Here is a 24091-nt window from a genome sequence, read left to right as displayed (position 1 = left end):
ATGATGATGCTGTTTAATCAGCTTATTAATATTCCACATCTGCCAGGTGGATGGATTACCTTATCAAAGGAAAAATGCTCACAAACAGGGATGTAAACGAATAAGCTTTTTGTGCATATGGAACATTTTGGGGATCTTATATTTCAGCTTGTGAAATATGGGACCAACACTTTACATGTTGCGTTCATATTTTTGTTCAGTATAGAACCCATAGGAGGAGTGCAGGCTTTAGCTGACAGCTAAACTCAGCAAGGGATGGAAGAGTCATGACATGCACTCTGGCTTTCAACACGAGGGATTATAGGCTGTCCTGTCTGTATATCTTGCTGCACATTAAAGCCTGTTGAGCAGGCTGTCACTGAAATAGAATAGGGTTTCAACTGACCACAGATGCAGGGCATAGAGAGATCATACACTCTGACTGACTAGAGGGGTTCCACAGGGTGCACTGCTGTGCTACTCACATTGCCATGGTTGATGAAGCCGTGTTTCCTGGCAATTCGGTCAGCCTCCTGCGGTCCCCCCTCTATGTGGACCGCCCAGGTGTTAGTGTAGACCTCCTCGCCAGCAGTCAGCTTAGCAGTCGACTCCAATGCTGCGGACAGGAGGACCAGGAGAGTCCCAAGCTGCAGCAGGGCCAGCCTGGCATCCATGAAAAGGAGAACAGGGGCACTGGGCAGGGGAACTCCGTCCGTCTGTCTTTCTGGGGTGGAGAAGTCTCAATGCTCACCAGTAACAGCACTGGCCTCCCTCACAGCAGCCAAATAGAGCAGTGACCTAAAGAGAAAGAGAACAAAGTTATAAAACCACACATTGGCTCGTAAACACATACATGCATGTATACATGAATGCACGTAAACACACACAGGTACTTGTTCACTCAGTGTGCACAACCCCACATGCCACAGCACAGAGCAAAAATAGGAGACCACAGACCACAGCATGCATTCTGTATTAACTTTCTACCACCACAGTTTCTACTAGAGACACAGAGACAGATTTTCTCTAGCTGAAAGAGGCTACAACAGCATGAGAGACTACCTCTTCAAGTGTGTGTGCTTCATGCTTTGAGCCGATCAGCAAAACACAAGGAATAACCCTAAAACAAGTCGAGCGGTAATTGAACAAGTTGGAGGGCGATCCATATGAAGGCGAAACAGGATCAAGAGAGTAGGGTTGCTTACGAGAGAAGTCCAACTGTGCGAAGGCAGCTTGCATTGTTCTGGGCTTTTGACAGTCTGACTTCAATCTTAGTTGTGAGCCGTCATGTGGGGGAGAGCTAAGCTGTAATTTGTGCTGAGGCTGCGGTATCTAAAAACAGAGTGGGTAAAGCTCCGTCTGTCTCCCCTGAGAACACTCAGCCTGTCCATAGATGGGCTTTTCAGTTACACACAGACAGTACAGTAAGAATAGAGACTCAGGAAGCCCCCCAGGCATAACTTACGGTGATGATGCAGGGCAATTCCACGGTAACGGAATTACGCTACTCTATACACAATGACTACTTAAAACTGTGGAGATACAAACTTTGGTAATTGAATTACGGTAAAATCTCCCTCAGCTTTTTATGCGACCATGTTTTCCAAAAAGTCTTAAATATCTGCTCCGAATTAAGATTCAAAGATGCATATTGCAGAAAGAATGGGGTGTCAGCTATGATATGGCACCTTGAGTTTGAAAAAAATCTATTTTGGTTATTGAACTACAGTAAGTGAAGTGGATTTACACCCGGTAACGGAATTACGGTAACAGAATTACATCATGGGTCCCTGATCAGTACAGATCAGCGACCCATGATGTAATTCTGTATTGTGGATATGAATGTCATTCTCCTCATGTTTCACAAGTTTGGACATCACAGCGCAGCACAGTAGAGTACAGTGCAGTACAATACAAAACAGCAGAGTAGGGTAGAGTTCAGTAAAATATACTGTACACTACTGTACTAGGGATGTAWCGATTCACCGATACGCATTGGTCCCCGATTCAAATGTTTAAGATAGGACTGCATCGGTCTAAGGACCCCAAACCCGCATTGGCCAGAAAATCGATTCAAACGATACGAATTGCAGATTCATTTATTTTTTCCTCAAATTAATTTCTATCTACCTTCCCGAAAATACCTAATATTTTGTGACAACTGATGCGTTCTCTCCTTCTGTGTTGAACTAAAGCATGTAACCGTATTGACAGTAATTGATCTACAAGTAATTTTGCATGCCAAACAACCCTAGGTAATATCAGTAGCTTAGTCAAACTGCTCACTTTGTCCAGCTTCGCACACTGACCAACGCGAGATAGGCGGCCTGTTCCTGGTCTTCTGCGCGGCACCTTCAGCATACCAAATGCTAAAGTGGCTTGCGCGATATTAGGTTGTCAACCAACTAATAAAGCCTATGTAATTTGCTAGGTTACTGTCATCTATAAGCTGTTAAAAATCGTGTTTTACTGGAATAAAAGTAAGCTACCCCGAGACACAACTCATCTGGCTATGAGCTACCTACTGGACGGGTACAGTACTTGCTCAGGTTCACCATCAGCAATAGTTTTGGTAGTTTTCCTTTAAACAATCAGTGTATATGGTCATTTTTAGATATACAGGGTAAAGTTTCACATCACTAGCTCAAACACAATCTGTAAAATGACAAGCTAATTAGTGGGTGATGGTGATTTCAGAACCAAAGTGGGAGACAAATAACATAGGCCACATTGCCCGTGGCAGTGGGTTGGTAGATGCTTAGTCATTTCAGACTAGGTGCCTACATACATAGTACATACACCAAACACACACACACACACACACACACACACACACACATCAACAGCAGATTTTAATTTAAAATGGGAAACAAATGTGTTTATGCAACCGTATTGCATCAAATCGCATCGCTTCGTTGTCTAATCAATCCGAATCAGACCTAATCGTTTAGAAATAAAATGTATAGTTTCTGCATCGTATCGGAGCCCATGTGTCTAGATACGTATTGAAAGGGAAAGATGCACATCCCTATACTTTTCTGTATTGTACTGTCCAAACTTGAAAAACACAAGTCTTTGATAGGTTCAGATTTGGTTCAGTCCAGTCCCTCTGTGAACGTTAACGTCAAGGCCAGGGTGGACTGAACAAATTTCAACTACTTTTCAATGGAAAGTGGAGGCTCATTGGTAGCTGTCAGTAAGAGCTGGGAGAGGTGACATTAACTGGAGAGTGAGAGAGAGGCGAAGAGAGAGGGATTGTCCAGACTCAGACTGTTTTTAACACTCTTGGTTTGACCACCAGACGACAGAAAAGCAAAGAAAACAGTTATGAGCTGAACATAACAGTATGCCAGTGGAAGGGTCAGTAGCAGGTGACCTAACTGTGATTTGTGACTATGATTTCCCATTGTAGCCAATTCAGTTGCAGTAATTCCGTTACCAATTAAGAGTTTTAATCACTTAATTCATAAATAAAATGTATCAGTAAAATCACTATAACTAATTGGCAGGTCAACCATTACTTGTTACTTCTGTGAACTTTCATTATCCTCCCTCATGAGGGGGAGAAATTATAAAATATCTTAAAGATATGTGGGTTTTTGGTAACAGAATTACAAGGCACAAAGCCCTTATTTCCTAAACTTACAGRAGCTAAGCTTTTAATACTTTCTGGTAGATGTTTTCTAAGACACCTTTTCCATCTGTTTATCCAGAAATCAAAGCCTTTACTTATGCCAAATTATTACGATGGAAATGTATCCATGCCTTCATTTACCAATTTGATATGCTCCTATGAACTTCACATGTTGGTGCTCATGGGTCCTTTTGATGGAAATGCCCTGCAGTCTTAGCTGTCAATGTCTGCTCTGCGCTGACTGGACCACCCATTATTCAATAAGCTGAAGGCAATTTAACATGATCAGGCATAAGGTGGGAAAACACAGTTATTGATTTCCCCACAGTCTCGCTGTGACCATTAAAATCTGAATCTGTCAAAAAACATTCCATAAAACATCTAGGACACAACGTTCCTTATCTTTAATTGGGAGGATCTATCTTAGACAACAGAGACAGAGTATAGGACAGAGTGGGAGAACATCACATCCAGTGCTTTCCTACAGACTAATTTTCAGCCAGCCACTTCATATTAACTAGACTACTTTTCATTTAAAAGCTTAAGTTCGCTAGTCAGACGAGCCCTTTCCTTCTAGAATGAACGATACGCATCTTCTAGCAATCTATTGATAGGATAGGCGCCTGTCACTCACAATGCGAGTGATGACAGGTAAACGCAGTATGTCTGCCCTGCCTCCAGGTACAATTTGTGTGCACTGTGGTTGGTTGCGGTCAAATTTCTTTACAAGGAGGAGGGAGAGAACATGATGCTTGTTAATTCGCACATCCCATGTAATGTAAGTGGTAACGATGAGTTGAAATCCACTTAGCCTAATTATTGTTTTCTGGCACATTCATTTATTTTATTTAGCATGTTTCACATAGCCTTTGCACCACAGGCTATGTGGTTATTTGTCCATGGTATTGCATTGGGACAAGTAAACTAAAGGATTTTCTAGGTTTCCTTTTCTAGGATGTTGGGGCTTGCCAGACAGTGACGCTAAAGTGAGTGACTYGTCTCATCAATCAGTGTAGTTTACCGAATCGTATCAGTGAGTTCATTAGGCTCCCTAATTTGCATAGGCTACTGGTAGATGTAGGCTTTTAGGCGATTATCTGCAGATGAATAATGAAAACATCCGATGAAGATGGTGAATCATCACTGCAGCAATAGGTAGTGGAGAGCCTCATTCTTGTCCAAATACACTATATATACAAAAGTATGTGGACACCCCTTCAAATTAGTGGATTCGGCTATTTCAGCCACACCAGCTGCTGACCGGTGAATAAAATCGAGCACACAGCTATGCAATCTCCATAGACAAACATTGGCAGTAGAATGGCCCGTACGTCCAAGCGCAACAACGGCTCAGCTGCGAAGTGGTAGGCCACACAATCTCACAGAATGGGACCGCAGAGTGCTGAAGCTTGTAGTGTAAAAATCGTCTGTCCTCGGTTGCAACACTCACTACCAAGTTCCAAACTGCTTCTGGAAGCAACGTCAGCACAAGAACTGTTAGTCGGAAGCTTCATGAAAGGGGTTTCCATGGCCGAGCAGCCAAGCGTCTGGAGCAGTGGAAACGCGTTTTCTGGAGTGATGAATCACGCTTCACCATCTGGTAGTGCGACGGACGAATTTGGGTTTGGCGGATGCCAGGAGAATGCCACCTGCCCCAATGCATAGTGCCAACTGTGTCACGCCTGCTCCCGCTCCCTGTCATGCCTGCTCCCGCTCCCTGTCATACCTGCTCCCGCTTCCCCTCCCTGGCACTCAAAGGCGGTATGCTCTCCAGCATTACGCACTCCTGCCACCATCATTACGCACACCTGCCTTCCCCCCCATCACGCACATCAGCAATTATTGGACTCACCTGGACTCAATCACCTGTGTCATTACCTACCTTATATCGGTCTGTTCCCAAACTCTGTTCCCCGATTCAGGATTAATGTTTGTTTGTCATTTTTGTTACCTGGTTGACGCTGTTCCTGTTCGATGTCTGATCCATATTAAATGTTCAACACCCCGTACCTGCTTCTCTTCTCCAGCGTCGGTCCTTACAAACTGTAGAGTTTGGTGGAGGAGGAATAATAGTCTGAGGATGTTTTCATGGTTTGGGCTCGGCCTTTAGTTCCAGTGAAGGCAAATCTTAACGCAACAGCATTCAATTACATTTGACACAATTCTGTGCTTCCAACTTTGTGGCAACAGTTTGGGGAAGGCCCTTTCCTGTTTCAGCATGACAATGCCCCCGTGCACAAAGCGAGGTCCATACAGAAATGGTTTGTCGAAATCTGTGTGGAAGAACTTGACTGGCCTGCACAGAGCCCTGACCCCAACCCCATTGAACACCTTTGAGATGAATTGGAACGCCGACTGCGAGCCAGGCCTAATCACCCAAACAGGCCCAAACTCACTAATGCTCTTGTGGCTGAATGGAAGCAAGTCCTCGCAGCAATGTTTCAACATCTAGTAGAAAGCCTTCCCAGAAGAGTGGAGGCTGTTATAGCAGCAAAGGGGGGGACCAACTCCATATTAATGCCCATGATATTGGAATGAGATGTTCGACAAGCAGGTGTCCACATAATTAAATACACTACATGACCAAAAGTAAGTTATTTTACACTAAGTTCCCTATAGTGGACAGAAYGTGTTACTATATTACACAGACTAACGTTTTCACCACACAAGAATTACAGGAAATACACATCCTTTTTACCTCAGACTCTTGATGTTAGTATTAAAGTGTATAGTTATCACGATCTCATGAAATCATTTGCTTAAAACAGATCAATATCTTTGGTTTAGTACCAGTGTTTGTCATAAGTCGCTCTGGATAAGAGCGTCTGCTAAATGACCTAAATGTAAATGTAAAATACGTGGCAGTCCGTAGTGGGACTTAGAACGCAGCTGTCCTTTTCAAACCACATGGCAAAAAAAACAAAAACGTGGGCGCTCCTCTTTGGGTTCACATTGATTTGAGGGTTAAACTATCATTCTAATGAAAGCCAACCCGTCACTACTTAGAAACAGATTTGAGGTAGTGATTTGTTTAAATGATGTAGTCAAAAAAGTGTTGTTTCCTTTTCTGTATTGGCCATCTACCGGAAAAAAATCTCAGAGAGATATGTTGATAAATGGCTACGACAGGTTGTCATCTATCAACAGATATACAGTGCATTTGGAAAGTATTCAGACCCCTTGACTTTTCCCACATTTTATTACGTTGCAGTCTTATTCTAAAATTGATTAAATTGTTATTTTCCCTCAATCTACACACAATACCCCATAATGACAGAGCAAAAACKGATTTTTTGACATTTTGCWAATGTATAAAAAAAMCTGAAATACAACATTTACATAAGGATTCAGACCGTTTACTCAGCACTTTGTTGAAGCACCTTTGGCAGCAATTACAGCCTYGAGTCTTGGGTATGACGCTACAAGCTTGGCACACCTGTATTTGGRGAGTTTCTCACATTCTTCTCTGCAGATCCTCTCAAGCCCTGTCAGTTTGGATGGGGAGCATCACTGCACAGCTATTTCAGGTCTCTCCAGAGATGTTTGATCGGGTTCAAGTCCAGGCTCTGTCTGGGCCACTCAAGGACATTCAGAGACTTGACCCGAAGCCACTCCTGTGTTGTCTTGGCTGTCTGCTTAGGGTTGTTGTCCTGTTGGAMGGTGAACCTTCACCCAAGTCTGGGGTCCTGAGCACTGTGGAGCAGGTTTTCCTCAAGGATCTCTCTATACTTTGCTTCGTTCATCTTTCCCTCGGTCCTGACTAGTCTCCCAGTCCCAGTCGTTGAACAACATCCCCACAGCATGATGCTGCCACCACCATGCTTCACTGTAGGGATAGTGCCAGGTTTCCTCCAGATGTGACGCTTGGCATTCAGGCCAAAGAGTTCAATCTAGGTTTCATCAGACCAGTGAATCTTGTTTCTCATGGTCTGAGTCCTTTAGGTGCCTTTTGGCCACTCCAGACGGACAATTCCTTTGACCTCATGGCTTGATTTTGCTCTGACATGCACTGTCAACTGTGGGACCTTAAATAGACAGGTGTGTGCCTTTCCAAATCATGTCCAATCAATTGAATTTACCACAGGTGGACTCCAAAGATGATCAATGGAAACAGGATGCACCTGAGCTCAATTTCGAGTCTCATAGCAAAGGGTCTGAATACATATTTTAATACATTTGCAAAGATGTCTAAAAACCTGTTTTCGCTTTSTCATTATGGGTTATTGTGTGTAGATTGATGAGGATTTTAATTTATTTAATACATTTTAGAATAAGGCCGTAACGTCACAAAATGTGGAAAAGGGGTCTGAATACACTATATGCAGCATACCCAAGTTCATTGAGGTTTGTCTGTTAGAAGAGCGCAAACGGTACATGTCGCCGCAGTTGTTATCCCAGTTCCATTGATTTCAATACAATATCGATGTGAGTGATTAATTTGCGCACACTATTGATTACAGTAGAACAAGGAAATCAATTCCAGTCTTGAGTGACCGCTTGGTAAATATTGGTGCGTGTGCAGTTTAAGATACTAATTTAGCAAAATACAAGTAATCTGAACACAAGTGTGGCACTGTCACGTTCCTGACCTGTTTTCTTTGTTTTTGTATGTGTTTAGTTGGTCAGGGCGTGAGTTGGGGTGGGCATTCTATGTTATGTGTTTCTATGTTGGTTAATGGTTTGCCTGATATGGTTCTCAATTAGAGGCAGGTGTTTGACRTTTCCTCTGATTGAGAACCATATTAAGGTAGGGTGTTCTCACTGTTTGTTTGTGGGTGGTTGTCTCCTGTGTCTGTATGTTTGTACCACACGGGACTGTATCGTTTGTTTGTAGTCTATACCTGTTCGTGCGTTCTTCGTTATATGTAAGTTCTCAAGTCCAGGTCTGTCTACATCGTTTATTTGTTTTGTATTTCTCTAGTGTTATTCGTGTTTCGTCGTTTTCATTTAATAAATTATGTCTACCTTCAACGCTGCGCTTTGGTCCAATCCCTACTCCTCCTCTTCAGACAAAGAGGAGGAGAACGACCGTTACAGGCACTTGTGTGTAGGGAGCAAATTTTATGTATTGGTCTTAAAAATATTAGGACTTATTTCAGCATAATGATTATGAATTTAGACATCTAAAACCGGTGTTTTGACACTCSCCGATAAATCAAAAAGCCATGACAACAGGAAGCAGCAACAGTATCACAAATATAAATGGTACTTTTAAGATTATTTTTCAACAGGATTCTATATCTGGTAAAAACTACTGAATGAACCTAGAAACGTACTATGATTTAATGATTTGGATGATATTAGTGAATACGTGAAAATATGTTTGTCTTGGCCACTATGCTTACCAATAATATCATGTAATGATATCATTATTATTTTAATCAATCCAGTGGGTAGGCCTATTTGTTTTCACAAATTCGACATTACATGTGTGCAACAAAAACAACACTAAACAGCCTATTGCTACTTGAATTAAAGGGTAAAAAAAAAAAAAAATCGAAATAGCCCAGACCTCAAAAGTGGTCTCCTGATGTGGTTTAAGCATTGGTATGGACTTACAACATCCAATTGTGTTGTTTTTCTATTTAAAAAGTGTGACTTTGAGGGCGAGATCCTGGGAAAAAAATGTGGGGAAACTAAAACCTGGAAAAACAAAAAACTGAGAAAACAGATTTTATAGGGCCCTTCCTCATTTTAAATTAATGTAGGCTATGTAAACTCCAAACGATATAATACTTAAGACTGATATAACCCTTTTATTAATTCAATTTAATGTATTTCTTTTTTAAATGTGGGCTATTTATATACTTCATTTTTCTGTTTAATAAAATACAAAATTTGAAGAACAAACATCAGTGGCAATGCATATTGTGCACTAAAACTGTAAATAAGACTTTAATCTCAAGAGAAGACAGGTTAAATGTTAAAGTTTTAATGTTCTCTTACTTTGAAAATAGTCCTGATCATATAGACTTAGATGATATCCAAAACAACTAACAATATATTCATTTTACAGTTTGTCATTTAAATTGTCTTTCTACACAATACCACAACAAATGTTAAAGTCGATAAAGTATTCAATCATTTCACTGTGTATTTTGGATGGAATCAAGGCATTAGAATATACTGGAGGCCACCAAAATAGACCCAAACCGGTATTGGCGATATGTCGCCCAGCCCTACTGTGGTTTAGCCTATTAGATCAGCCGGTAATAGCTCATGCGAACGCTAGCTAGGTACCGTCTGATATTATCCTATTTGGAAACAATCTTTACAAGCCGAAATGTTGAATAAAATTACATTTGAACTTACTCTACCGGTTGTCTGAGTGGTTGGTCTCAACGATACTGGGAATTTGAGACAATCTGTATTTCTCAATATTCCTAYTACCGTGCTCCACACTCTCATGCTTCGAGTGCATTCTCTGGGGAAGTTCCCTTAAGTAGGTTCTTGTGAGGATGAGTGTGGAGAACGCATAAAACATGACATTTGAGAAGCGCTCGCACTCCCCCTACTGTATTACTTCATGCTTCACCTTTCATTCAGTGAACCTTCTTCCAGCTAGGACAATGACAACGGAGACAAAACAAGATATACACAAAGCAAACATTTTTCTTCATAACTATCATCTAGCTATATGTGAATCGTAGTAATCTAGCTAACCAGATAGTTTAAGAGGCAAAAATGACCTAAAACAAATGTTATGCAAGGTAGATGCAAATTCTTTGTGGGTAGCTAGCTAGCTAACAGTTCTTATCTGGCTAGATAACAGTAGTGGCTAGTCATTTAGCCCTATTGACTTACTATGGGCTTGCGATCTACACACACTACAGTGGGTATTGTAGCCAGGTAGAGTGTTGGGCCAGTAACCGAAAGGTTGCTAGATTGAATCCCTGAGCTGACAAGGTAAAAATCTGTCATTCTGCCACTGAACAAGGCAATTAACCCAGTGTTCCTAGGCCGTCAGTGTAAATAAGATTTGTTCTTAACTTACTTGCCTAGTTAAATAAAGGTAAAATAAAAAAATTAACAAAAGCCTTAGATCTGTTTAAAACAGTCCTACCATAAGATATCCTAACTCTAGACTGAACMTCAAACTGTCCAAATGAGATAGAGGACCATCTTAGTGCTCATCCCTGGACTGARARGAGTGAGGCAAGCAGGCCAATGAAATGTCATTGCTGATCATTATCACCATCAGTGCTTGCTGAAACTTCTGTAATAAAATGTAATTGATTTAGATACAGGTAACTGCCAAAATACTGGAAACACTTGAGTAAATGAGGGATAAAAAGTACATTGGAAGCAGGTGCTTCCACACAGGTGTGTTTCCTGAGTGGTGGTTCCTGACTTAATTAGATCCCATTATGTATGGCCCTATGATTTCCGTGATGCGGACAGAATCTGGTAATAAAAAAATGAAATCAACTGTAAAACGTGGAATATTGCAGAATTTTCCATAATTTGGCTGATTATTGTAGTAACCTAAATTATTTCATAATTGTACAATTACAGACGAGTAGGCCTAGAGAAATAATTATGTTTTCAATTGGGGTGGGTCGTGRGTGGAAYCCTTACGTCACCTCACAACTTGGCTGTCACTTTGAGAAACATGTTCATCTGTACAGAGTTTTTGTTGGTAGAAAAGTCATCAACCTGGGCAGTCACAAACATCCTCAGCCAGCTGGAAACATGAGAAGGTTGCTGCATTGTCGCCTAGATTCTTGCATTACTTTTTTCATTTATAATGAAACACTCAGTAGAACTCTGAATTGAAGCGCTTGCCTTGATTAAAAAAGCGCAACGTGTTGCATCATTACAAATTTACTGTTATATCTTATTAAATTGTTGACGTTTTATTCATTCACATTATTAGATACTCTTTCTGATGATAAAATGAGCGTAAATCATAACACAGAATTCAGAAAAATGTCAACGGAAAGAGCGGAATTTGGGAAAAAATAAAATATAATTTGGGGGGAAAAAATACGGATTTCATAGGGCCCTAATTATGCTTAGGGTCCTATATAAAAATACTGGGCAGGCCAYTATTTTGGCTACCATGGCTATGCCCTGATAGATTGACAATGCCCCCATCCACAGGCAGCGAGTAGTCACTGAATGGTTTTATGAGAATGAAAATKATGTAAACCATATGCTATGGCCGTCTCGGTCACCAGATCTCAACCCAATTGAACGCTTTTGGGAGAATCTGGAGCGGTGCCTSAGACAGCTTTTCCACCACCATCAACAAAACACCAAATTATGGTGACCGCTTGGTAAATATTGTGGAAGAATGGTGTCGCWTCCCTCCAATAAAGTTAGACAGTTGTAGAATCTATGCCAAGGTGCATTGAAGCTGTTCTGGCTCGTGGTGACCCAACACCCTATTAAGACTTCTTACAGGTGACGTGCAAAGAAAGGGAAGTGAACTTTTACAGATTCAAAAATTGCTTCCCATTCTTAAGTTTTGTTTTTGCATCTTTAACATTCTGTTTTGTACATCAGCTTCAAACAGCCGAAAATACAATATTTTTGGTAATTGAAAAGATATTTCACAGCGGTTTAGATGGCACAATGATTCTCTCCCAAACTCGGTTCTGGGGCCCCCCTGGATGCACGTTTTGGTTTTTGCCCTAGCACTACACAGTTGATTTAAATAATCAAAGCTTGATGATGWGTTGGRGGGCCCAGGACCGAGTTTGGGAAACCCTGCTCTAAACTATACATTGCTTGTTTTGTCACATAAAATGAAATTTGGTGAACTTTTAGAATTTTAGCAGCCAGGAAATGGTGGCGGGATTTCTGCATATTGCACCTTTTAACTTTCATATCGATGAGATCATTTTCAAAAACCAAAAAGGTTAAATTACTCAAAACAGTTTAAAATTACACTGCCATATTTCCATGTTACGATGACCATCTGTGGAAATTAGCTAGATAGCATCTTCGAACACGTGTGTAAGTCGCTCAGGATAAGAGCGTCTACTAAATTACTAAAATGTCAAATGTAGGCGAAGAACGACACCAGAAAAATTTTGCAAGTGAAAAACACTGTCAGCTGCAACTGTTAAAACTGGTTAAACCAGAGTATAGAAAGTGTTTGTTTTGCATTTGTGAAATTATTTTGATGTGATATGAAAGTCACTTTATATTTCTACAATACGATTCACAATTAGATGGAGTATTTGGTTGTTTTGGGTGCCAGAGCCAGTTTCCCTCTGAACATAACCTATAAGGTCCTTGGAAGTTAAAGGAGTAGGCTCGCCTACACTCCTTAACAGTACATTCTTGGGCTAACTGRACACTAAACAATGATACAAATGTATACCACACAAATAAAACATTGCCATTCAGTTTATTATCTGGGTGAATATTATAGCTACAGTTAACTGGCAATTATGCAAAAAATTGACTGCTGTACTTACACATGCAGCAGCATACTGTTTACCTTCTGTAACAAACTGATACTGGAGTTGGGTGATGCTGTTTCACTCAGATATCTCCTTCAGAACTCTCTTTAAATATAGTAGCTTTGAATGACCCTATCCCTCCCTTTTTCCAGCTGACTTGAGTTCCAGTMACTCCTAAAGCACTCTCTGGTCCCTGTATAAGCACCACTATCAATTTGGAAGGAGAACTCCCTAATTCGACTATAGTATCCACCCTTTTGGCGCTGTTGTCGATCTGAAAGAAATGGATAGGTGTTAGYAGCAATATGGCAAAACCCAGTCAAGGTGAAATACAGTAATTACATTGTTTAAACCTATCCATGCCTCTCAGATCTAATGGCGAGCCTTGGGAGCTATGGGTCGATGTGGGATTCAGCAGCACTACACTACTGAGAAGTGGAGGAGTTTAGCACAGTGATGAGCATTACCACACTGTGTGTGTATTCATTATTGTTTTAATGTGATCATAAAGTAGTTGGGTGGCAGCTATAACTGGCGGTAAGTCTGCGTATCAGCAGCTGTAAACGACACCAACTTGTCTTTCTCTCTGCGTTATCAGACTGGAGTGCCAAGGTATGATCATTATTGGCCTATACAAAGCAGGTAGGTAGATCTTGTAAAATGATACAGGAAAACTGACAAAGTGATCCAGGATTAACCTATCTGCTGTTGAAGAGCATGAATTGGCAGTTTGAAACAGTTTCTCCTGATAAAGATGAAGACAAGCAGCGACAAAGTGCTCTCAAGAACCTAAACACCCACCCAGTGTGTGTCACCCATCCACAGAGCTCTAGACTAACGTGTTCCACTGGTRMYACCAACTTTTTCAGTTGATGGCACGAGCACATGATTTGGTCACACCATTTTTTTACCACTGCGCGGTGATAATGACCTGAACTGWGTCCATAATGTGTTTGCATTCCATACAAAACCAGGCTAATAATGACTAGCAATCTTTAAAATTAGCATCCACTTGCAGGGCTTGACATTCAGGTAAATTTGCCAGTGGCACACCTGGCCAGTACCAACTTCAAACTACTGGCCCGAATGAAAAGAATGCTGGCCTGGGAAAGCAGATGATGCGTACATCATTTAAATGTTATCTTTACATTTTGATTGAGCAAGTAGCCTATACCCTCCATACACAAATAATGACATTTTGACACTATCATATTTACATTGATTGTTCGGAGGGAAAAATAAATAAAACCTTTGCGCAATCTGAAAAAGGGTGTTAATGTTAGCGATTTTGAAMAGTCACTCTACAGTTGTAGGGCGGGTCAATGACTAGCAAGGATTTCAAAATGGGAACAAAAATGTGTAAAATATGATAATTAAAGTTATTTCTACCTTCATTAGTGTGGTGTGTATATAAACTCAGCAACAAAAAAAAACATCCTCTCACTGTCAACTGCGTTTATTTTCAGCAAACTTAACATGTGTAAATATTTGTATGAACATAAGACTCAACAACTTAAGATCCATAAACTGAACAAGTTACAGACATGTGACTAACAGAAATGGAATAATGTGTCCCTGAACAAGGGGGGGGGGGGGGGGTCAAAATCAAAGTAACAGTCAGTATCTGGTGTGGCCACAGCTGCATAGCACTGCAGTGCATCTCCTCCTTGTGGATCTCACCAGGTTTGCCAGTTCTTCCTTGATGGTTAACACACTCTTCACCAAGGCACCTGCAAGTTCCCGGACATTTCTGGGGGGAAATGGCCCTAGCCCTCACCCTCCGATCCAACAGGTCCAGACGTGCTCAGTGGGATTGAGATCCGGGCTCTTCGCTGGCCATGGCAGAACACTGACATTCCGGTCTTGCAGGAAATCACGCACAGAACGAGCAGTATGGCTGGAGATGATTGTGGACTACAGGAAAAGGAGGACCGAGCACGCCCCTTCTCATCGACGGGGCTGTAGTGGAGCAGGTTGAGAGCTTCAAGTTCCTTGGTGTCCACATACACAAACACTAGAATGGTCCAAACACAAAAGACAGCCGTGAAGAGGGCACGACAAAGCCTATTCCCCCTCAGGAAACTAAAAAGATTTGGCATGGGTCCTGAGATCCTCAAAAGGTTCTACAGCTGGCAACATCGAGAGCATCCTGACTGGTTGCATCACTGCCTGGTACGGCAATTGCTCGGCCTCCGACCGCAAGGCACTACAGAGGGTAGTGCGTACGGCCCAGTAAATCACTGGGGTAAGCTGCCTGCCATCCAGGACCTCTACACCAAGGCGGTGTCAGGAGGAAGGCCCTAAAATTGTCAAAGACCGCCAGCCACCCGAGTCATAGATTGTTCTCTCTACTACATGGCATGCGTTCTGGAGAGCCAAGTCTAGGACAAAAAGGCTTCTCAACAGTTTTTACCCCAAGCCATAAGACTCCTGAACAGGTAATCAAATGGTTACCGCGGACTATTGCACTGTGTGCGCCCCCCCAAACCCCTCTTTTACCTGCTACTCTCGTTTATCCATATATGCATAGTCACTTTAACCCATATCTACATGTACATACTACTACAGTCAATCAGCCGAACTAACCCGTGTCTGTTGTAGCCTCGCTACTGTATATAGCCTTGCTATGTTATTTTTCAATGTCTTTTTACTGTTTTTTTTTCTTTACTTACCTATTGTTCACCTAAACCTATTTTTGCACTATCGGTTAGAGCCTGTAAGTAAGCATTTCAACTGTAAGGTTGTATTCGGCACACGTGACAAATAAACTTTGATTTGATTTGTGGCATTGTCTGCTGGAGGGTATGTCAGGAATGAGCCTGCAAGGAAGTGTACCACATGAGGGAGGAGGATGTCTTCCCTGTACGCACAGCATTGAGATTGCCTGCAAATGACAACAAGCTCAGTCCGATGATGCTGTGACACACAGCCCCAGACATGATGGACCCGCACATCGATCCCGCTCCAGAGTACAGGCCTCGGGGTAACGCTCAGTTCCTTCGATGATACAACGCAATTCAACAGATTATTTCACTGTATCACAATTCAGGTGGGTTCAGAAGTTTACATACACTAAGTTGACTGTGCCTTTAAACAGCTTGGAAAATTCCAGAAAATTATGTCATGGCTTTAGAAGCTTCTGATAGGCTAATTGACATAATTTGAGTCAATTGGAGGTGCACTGTGGATGTATTTCAAGGCCTACCTTCAAACTCAGTGCCTCTTTGCTTGACAATCATGGGAAAATCAAAAGAAATCAGCCAAGACCTCAGAAAGAAAATTGTAGACCTCCACAAGTCTGGTTCATCCTTGGGAGCAATTTCCAAACCCATGAAGGTACCACGCTCATCTGTACAACACAATAGTATGCAAGTATAAACACCATGGGACCACGCAGCCGTCATACGCGTTCTGTCTCCTAGAGATGAACGTACTTTGGTGCGAAAAGTGCAAATCAATCCCAGAACACAGAAAAGGACCTTGTGAAGATGCTGGAGGAAACAGGTACAAAAGTATCTATATCCACAGTAAAATGAGTCCTATATCAACATAACCTGAAGGCCTCATCAGCAAGGAAGAAGCCACATGGGGCACAAAGATTGCACTTTTTTTGGAGAAATGTCCTTTGGTCTGATGAAACAAATGGAACTGTTTGGCTGTAATGACCATCGTTATGTTTGGAGGAAAAAGGGGGAGGCTTCCAAGCCGAAGAACACCATCCAACCGTGAAGCACGGGAGTGGCAGCATCATGTTGTGGGCGTGCTTTGGTCCAGGAAGGACTGGTGCACTTCACAAAATAGATGGCAACATGAGGTAGGAAAATTATGTGGATATATGAAGCAACATCTCAAGACACAGTCGGGAAGTTAAAGCGTGGTCGCAAATGGGTCTTCCAAATGGACAATGACCCAAGCATACTTCCAAAGTTGTGGCAAAAATGGCTTAAGGACAACAAAGTCAAGGTCTTGGAGTGGCCCATCACAAAGCCCTGACATCAATCCTATAGAACATTTGTGGGGCAGAACTGAAAAAGTGTGTGCGAGCAAGGAGGCCTACAAACCTGACTCAGTTACACCAGCTCTGTCAGGAGGAATGGGCCAAAATTCCACCAACTTATTGTGGGAAGCTTGTGAAAGGCTACCCAAAACGTTTGACCCAAGTTAAAAATTGAAAGGCAATGCTACAAACACTCAATTAGTATATGTAGACTACTGACCACTGGGAATTGATGAAATAAATAAAAGCTGAATAAATAAATCTCTATTCTGGCATTTCCATTCTTAAAATAAAGTGGTGATCCTAACTGACCTAAGACTGGGAATTTTTACTAGGATTAAATGTCAGGAATTGTGAAAAACTGGTTTAAATGTATTTGGCGGAGGTGTATGTAAACTTCCAAACTTTAACTGTATGTATACACACACACAACTGTTCAAAAGTTTGGGGTCACTTAGAAATGTCTTGTTTTTGAAAAGAAAAGCTATTTTTTTTGTCATTAAAATAAAATTGATCAGAAATACAGTGTAGATATTGTTAATGTTGTAAATGTCTATTGTAGCTGGAAACAGCTGATTTTTAATGGAATAGCTACATAGGCGTTCAGAGGCCCATTATCAGTAACCATTACTCCTGTGTTCCAATGGCACGTTGWGTTAGCTAATCCAAGTTTATAATTTTAAAAGGCTAATTGATCATTAGAAAACCCTTTTGCAATTATGTTAGCACAGCTGAAAACTGTTGTTCTGATTAAATAAGCAATAAAACTGGCCTGTAGACTAGTTGAGTATCTGGAGCATCAGCATTTGTGGGTTCTATTACAGGTTCAAAATGGCCAGAAACAAAAAACTTTCTGCTGAAACTCGTCAGTCTATTCTTGTTCTGAGAAATGAATTCCATGCTAGAAATTGCCTGTGTACTACTTCCTTCACAGAACAGCGCAAACTGGCTTCAACCAGAATATAAAGAGGAGTGGAAGGCCCCGGTGCACAACTGAGCAAAAGGACAAGTACATTAGAGTGTCTAGTTTGAGAAACAGATGCMYCACAAGTCCTCAACTGGCAGCTTCATTAAATAGTACCCACAAAACACCAGTCTCAACGTCAACAGTGAAGAAGCGACTCCCGGATGCTGGCCTTCCACACAGTACCAGTCAAAGGTTTGGACACACCTATCCCTTCAAGGGTTTTTCTTTATTTTTACTATTTTCTACATTGGTGTGACATCAAAACTATGAAATAACACACATGGAATCACGTRGTAACCAAAAAAAGTGTTAACCAAATCAAAATAYATTTTAGATTCTTCAAGGTAGCCACCCTTTGCCTTGATGACAGCTTTGAACACTTGGCATTCTCTCAACCAGCTTCAAGAGGAATGCTTTTCCAACAGTCTGGAAGGAGTTCCCACATATGCTGAGCATGTCTTGGCTGCTTTTTCTTCACTGTGGTCCAACTCATCCTAAAACTTCTCAATTGGGTTAAGGTCGGGTGATTGGAGGCTAGGTCATCTGATGCAGAAATCCATCACTCTCCTTCTTGATCGAATAGCCCTTACACAGCCTGGAGCTGTGTTTTAAGTAAATGTCCTGTTGAAAAACAAATGATAGTCCCACTAAGCGCAAACCAGATGAGATGGTGTATCGCTGCAGAATGCTGTCGTAGACATGCTGGTTAAGTGTGCCTTGAATTCTAAATAAATCACTGACAGTGTCACCAGCAAAGCACCCCCACACCTCCTCCTCCATGCTTCACGGTGGAAACTACACATACAGAGATGATCCGTTCACCTTCTCTGCATCTCACAAAGACCCAACCAAAACTCTCATAATTTTGGACTCATCAGACCAAAGGACAGATTTCCACCCAGTCTAAGTACATTGCTCGTGCTTCTTCGCCCAAGCAAGTCTCTTCTTATATAGGTTGTCCTTTAGTATGGCTTTTTGCAGTAATTCAACCATGAAGGCCTGATTCACACAGTCTCCTCTGAACAGTTGAATGTGAGATGTGTCTGTTACTTGAACTCTGTGAAGCATTTATTTGGGCTGCAAATCTGAAGTGAAGATTAACTCTAATGAACTTATCCTCTGCAGCAGAGGTAACTCTGGGTCTTCCTTTCCTGTGGCAGTCCTCAAGAGAGCCAGTTTCATCATAGTGCTTGATAGTTTTTGCGACTGCACTTGAAGAAACTTTCAAAGTTCTTGACATTTTATGGATTAACTGACCTTTGTGTCTTAAAGTAATGATGGACTGTTGTTTCTCTTTGCTTAWTTGAGCTGTTCTTGCCATAATATGGACTTGGAATTTCACCAAATAACCCTATCTTCTGTATACCACCCCTTTGTCATAACACAACTAATTGGCTCAAACGCATTAAGAAGGAAAGACTGGAAAACCCACCACCGGCCCAGGCCGATAGTGGTAAAGTTCGAGGTTCAAGGACAAGGTAGCTGTTCTGGAAAGAGCCACAAACTTGAGAAGAACGTATATCTTCCTCAACGAGAACTATCCTGAAGCTGTGTGTCAGAAAAGGAAAGAACTTATCCCAGCCATGAAAGCTGCCAGAGCGCGTTGGGACATTGCTTACATCTGCTATGACAGGCTCATTTTCCAAGCCTGGAAGGGATGATAGAGCAAAGCCTATGGGTTTGTAGTTTCAACCCTGCAGCACACACACACACAAACCAATTGATTAATTGACTGCTGAATGTATATTTTTTTCTCTTTCTTTGTTTGCTCTTTCACATTATATCTATCTCTGAGAAGCTACCCAAGAAAGGGCTGAAAATAGCCCATATGAATATATGTAGCCTTAGAAATAAGGTTCATGCAATAAATAACTTGCTAACATCACAACATTCATATATTAGCCATTTGAGGCTCACTTAGACAATTCATTTGATGATACAGCAKTAGCAATACAAAGATATAACATCTATAGAAGAGACTATATACAGCAACCCTCCCTCCAAGTGCTAACGGACCTCTGGCAGTCTCTATGGGTGTACCACAGGGTTCAATTCTCGGGCCGACTCTTTTCTCTGTATATATCAATGATGTCGCTCTTGCTGCGGGCGATTCCTTGATCCACCTCTACGCAGACGACACCATTCTGTATACTTCTGGCCCTTCCTTGGACACTGTGCTAACAAACCTCCAAACGAGCTTCAATGCCATACAACACTCCKTCCGTGGCCTCCAACTGCTCTTAAACGCTAGTAAAACTAAATGCATGCTCTTCAACCGATCGCTGCCTGCACCYGCCCGCCTGTCCAGCATCACTACTCTGGACGGTTCTGACTTAGAATGTGTGGACAACTATAAATACCTAGGTGTCTGGCTAGACTGTAAACTCTCCTTCCAGACTCATATTAAACATCTCCAATCCAAAATCAAATCTAGAATCGGCTTTCTATTTCACAACAAAGCCTCCTTCACTCACGCCGCAAAACTTACCTCGTAAAACTGACTATCCTACCGATCCTCGACTTTGGCGATGTCATCTAAAAATAGCTTCCAACACTCAGACTGCATCCAGTTTGCTGAGTAATCACAGTGCCATCCGTTTTGTTACCAAATCACCTTATACCACCCACCACTGCGACATGTATGCTCTAGTCGGCTGGCCCTCGCTACATACTCGTCGCCAGACCCACTGGCTCCAGGTCATCTATAAGTCTATGCTAGGTAAAGCTCCGCCTTATCTCAGTTCACGATAACAACACCCACCCGTAGCACACCGTTCCAGCAGGTATATCTCACTGATCATCCCCAAAGCACAACCTAATTTGTCCGCCTTTCCTTACAGTTCTCTGCTGCCAGTGACTGGAACGAATTGCAAAAATCGCTGAAGTTGGAGACTTTTATTTCCCTCACCAACTATCTGAGCAGCTAACCGATCGCTGCAGCTGTACATAGTCCATCTGTAAATAGCCCGCCCAATCTACCTACATCATCCCCATACTGTTTTTATTTTGATTTACTTTTCTGCTCTTTTGCACACACAGTATCTCTACCTGCACATCATCATCTGCTCATTTATCACTCCAGTGTTAATCTGCTAAATTGTAATTATTCGCTCCTATGGCCTATTTATTGCCTACCTCCTCATGCCTTTTGCGCACACTGTATATAGACTTTATTTTTTCTACTGTGTCATTGACTTGTTTGTGTTATTGGCTTGTTTATTGTTTACTCCATGTGTAACTCTGTTGTTGTCTGTGTCACACTGCTTTGCTTTATCTTGGCCAGGYCGCAGTTGCAAATGAGAACTTGTTCTCAACTAGCCTACCTGGTTAAATAAAGGTGAAATAAAATAAAATAAGTCAGGATCTAAATAATGTGTGAAACGCTTAATAGTATATGTGATGTAAACAGAGAGGTCTACTTTCTTGGAGACCTGAATATTGACTGGTTTTCATCAAGCTGTCCGATCAAGCGGAAGCTTCTCACTGTAGCCAGTGCCTGTAATCTGGTTCAGGTTATTAATCAACCTACCAGGGTGTTGACAAACACTACAGGAACAAGATCATCCACATGTATYYGTCACATTTTTACTAATACTGTAGAACTTTGTTCTAAAGCTGTATCGGTACCCATTGGATGCAGTGATCACAATATAGTGGCTAYATCCAGAGAACGACAGGGTGGTTGTCCAGGGTCACGCCAAGATTCTTTGCACGCTGGGAGGGCGACACTGGAGTTGTCAACCGTGAAGGAGAGGTCTTTGAGTGGGTAGGCCTTACCCGGGAGGAAGAGCAGTTCCGTCTTATCGAGGTTGAGCTTGGGGACCGAGAAAAGTAGTTGAGTCTCATCAGCATAGCAATGATAGGAGAGATCATGTGAGGATATGACAGAGCCGAGTGACTTGGTGTATAGAGAGAAGAGGGCCTAGAACAGAGCCCTGGGGGACACCATTAGTAAGAGTATGTGGTGCCGACACAGATCCCCTCCACGTCACCTGGTAGGAGCGGCCTGCCAGGTAGGATGCAATCCAAGAGTGTGCATAGCCTGAGACGCCCAGCCCTGAGCGGGTGGAGAGGAGGATCTGATGGTTCAAGGTGTCGAAGGCAGTGGATAGATCTAGGAGAATGAGAAAATTAGCTTTGGCAGTGCAGAGAGCCTCCAAGAGCAGTCTCGGTTGAGTGACCCGTCTTGAAGCATGAGTGGTTTGGRTTAAGAAGATCGTTCTGAGAGAGATAAGGAGAAAGTTGAGAGACAGCACACTCAAGTGTTGGAAAGAAATTAATGGAAGGCAGACGTCAGGAGGTTAAAGTCGCCAAGTACGAAGAGCGGTGCGCCATCGTCAGGAAATTAGCTTAGCAAGGGGTCAAGCTCATTGAGGAACTCTCCAAGGGCATCTGGTGGGTGATAGATGACAATAATGTTAAGCTTGAGTGGACAAGTGACAATGACAGCATGGAATTCAAATGAGGAGATGGACAGGTGATGAGTAGACCTGTGCCACCACTGTGACGACCAGATGCTCTCGGACTATAAGAGAAAACATAGTCAGATGAAGAAAGAGCAGCTGGAGTAGCGGTGTTCTCTGGGGTGAACCATATCTCCRCCAGGGCCAAAAAGTAAATCGGACTGAAGGGCAGCATAGGGCAGTTCCAAACGCTGGCAGAGACCCGGAATTCCACCTGGGTTGTGCACGAAGAGTACACTAAATTAGAAGCGTTGCAGCCAAGGGGTTGGGAGTGTCTGTAAAGCCTACAGAGAGAGGTGCGAACAGGTATAGAAAACACACATAGTTGATGAAGCTACAAAATAGAAAAATTAGGTAATCTGTAAATAATTAGGTAAGATACTCAAGTGAGAGAGTGGTGTGACCAMAACAGATAAAGACAAAAAAAATWATCACTCCTGGAGAYWYCAGGAGTCCTCTAGCTATAGAATGAAGCACTTGGAATGTTGTTTTAAAACTTAAATTAACTTCACATTTAACTTCTGTTACATGGCCTTGTAACCATCACTTTAAATTAAGCTACAAAATACCCAATCTGTGGTGAACWCTCCCCATTTTAGGTGGAGCCTTTGAGTTACCACGTCTCTGAATTCTTTCCAATCCGGGCTGCATAGTTTTGAGCTGTGATTAGTGGTTTGCTCTGATGACTTCTTTCACATCAGATATGTGGTAAAAGATCACATCGCTTGTTTCTGGCCACATGATTGAGTTCTTTCACAACGTTTGTCTCATGCAGCTCACCTCAATTTCATTYTCCACCAGATCAAGGACTTGGCCGACAAAAGGTTGGTTATCGTACATCACAATAACAAACTTCCCAACTAAATCCAGTGTATTGTTTTGTGCAGGCTGCAGTGTTGACTTTGAGCTCCTCAGATCCTTCTTGATTGCAGTCACAATGTCTCTCTCCGTGGCTCCAGAAGCAGGACAGCTCTGACTTATCTTCCCACGGGTTTGTGAGGCAATCTGATGTATTTTCATGGTGTCTTTAACCACTTGCAACTGACTCTACACTGCATCGTCATATCTACACACGTCAACTTCAGATATCCAAAAGTACTTTACGCTTGAGCTTGTGTTTTCCTGTAGTTTGCTGTACAGATCTTTTGGGGTCTGGATATCTGCTCCCATTTTCACCATGTCATCAGCACTACGTACGTTTGCCTGCTCCACCGACTTCATCAGGAGCACCTTTACCGTATCCCTTCTCTGAGAAGTTCCATGTTACTTCTTTGAATCCCAAAAGAAATGGAAGGGTGCTGAATAGGTAAAATATTATTTTTGTTCCTGTACTGTGTGACAGGATAGCCACTCATGAAGTGAAGAGTAGTTAGAGGAATTTTGCCCCTTCACTTCCTTCAAAATAGGCTCACGGTGTGCTCACATGGCTCTTTCATCGTGGCGGAGGCTATCTGATAATGTAGCATATGACTGGCACCCCTGAAACGTGTACAACACACTAGTATGCAATTTACATGCATAGTTTTCTGAGAAGTCCATATGAACAACTACTTCATTGTCACCGATGTTTTCTTTAAGATTTCGGCACTTCTCAACTTGATGAAATGGTGCATGGCGAGCAGGTCGAGTTTTTGCTTC

At 42.1% G+C, this 24091-nt stretch overlaps 1 protein-coding gene across 5 annotated transcripts in view; it reads right to left on the bottom strand.

Annotated features, from left to right (window-relative positions):
* Window positions 1–24091, bottom strand: part of LOC111952767 (furin) — a 181738-nt gene that overhangs the window by 150012 nt on the left and 7635 nt on the right. For 4 of the 5 annotated variants that reach the window (XM_023971670.3, XM_023971666.3, XM_023971667.3 and 1 more), the window contains exon 2: window positions 465–777. In XM_023971670.3, coding sequence (XP_023827438.1) covers window positions 465–653 — 189 coding nt within the window. In that variant the 5' untranslated portion in view covers window positions 654–777. Of the gene's footprint in view, window positions 1–464; window positions 778–1184; window positions 1272–24091 lie in introns of those variants that run through there. The other variant, XM_023971668.3, reaches the window with a different exon arrangement.

This window comes from Salvelinus sp. IW2-2015, linkage group LG26 (genome assembly GCF_002910315.2).
Source record: "Salvelinus sp. IW2-2015 linkage group LG26, ASM291031v2, whole genome shotgun sequence".
NCBI classification, from domain to species: Eukaryota; Metazoa; Chordata; class Actinopteri; order Salmoniformes; family Salmonidae; genus Salvelinus; species Salvelinus sp. IW2-2015.
The sequence above is the reverse complement of the archived record's forward strand: the minus strand, read 5'-3'. Positions and strand labels throughout refer to the sequence as shown.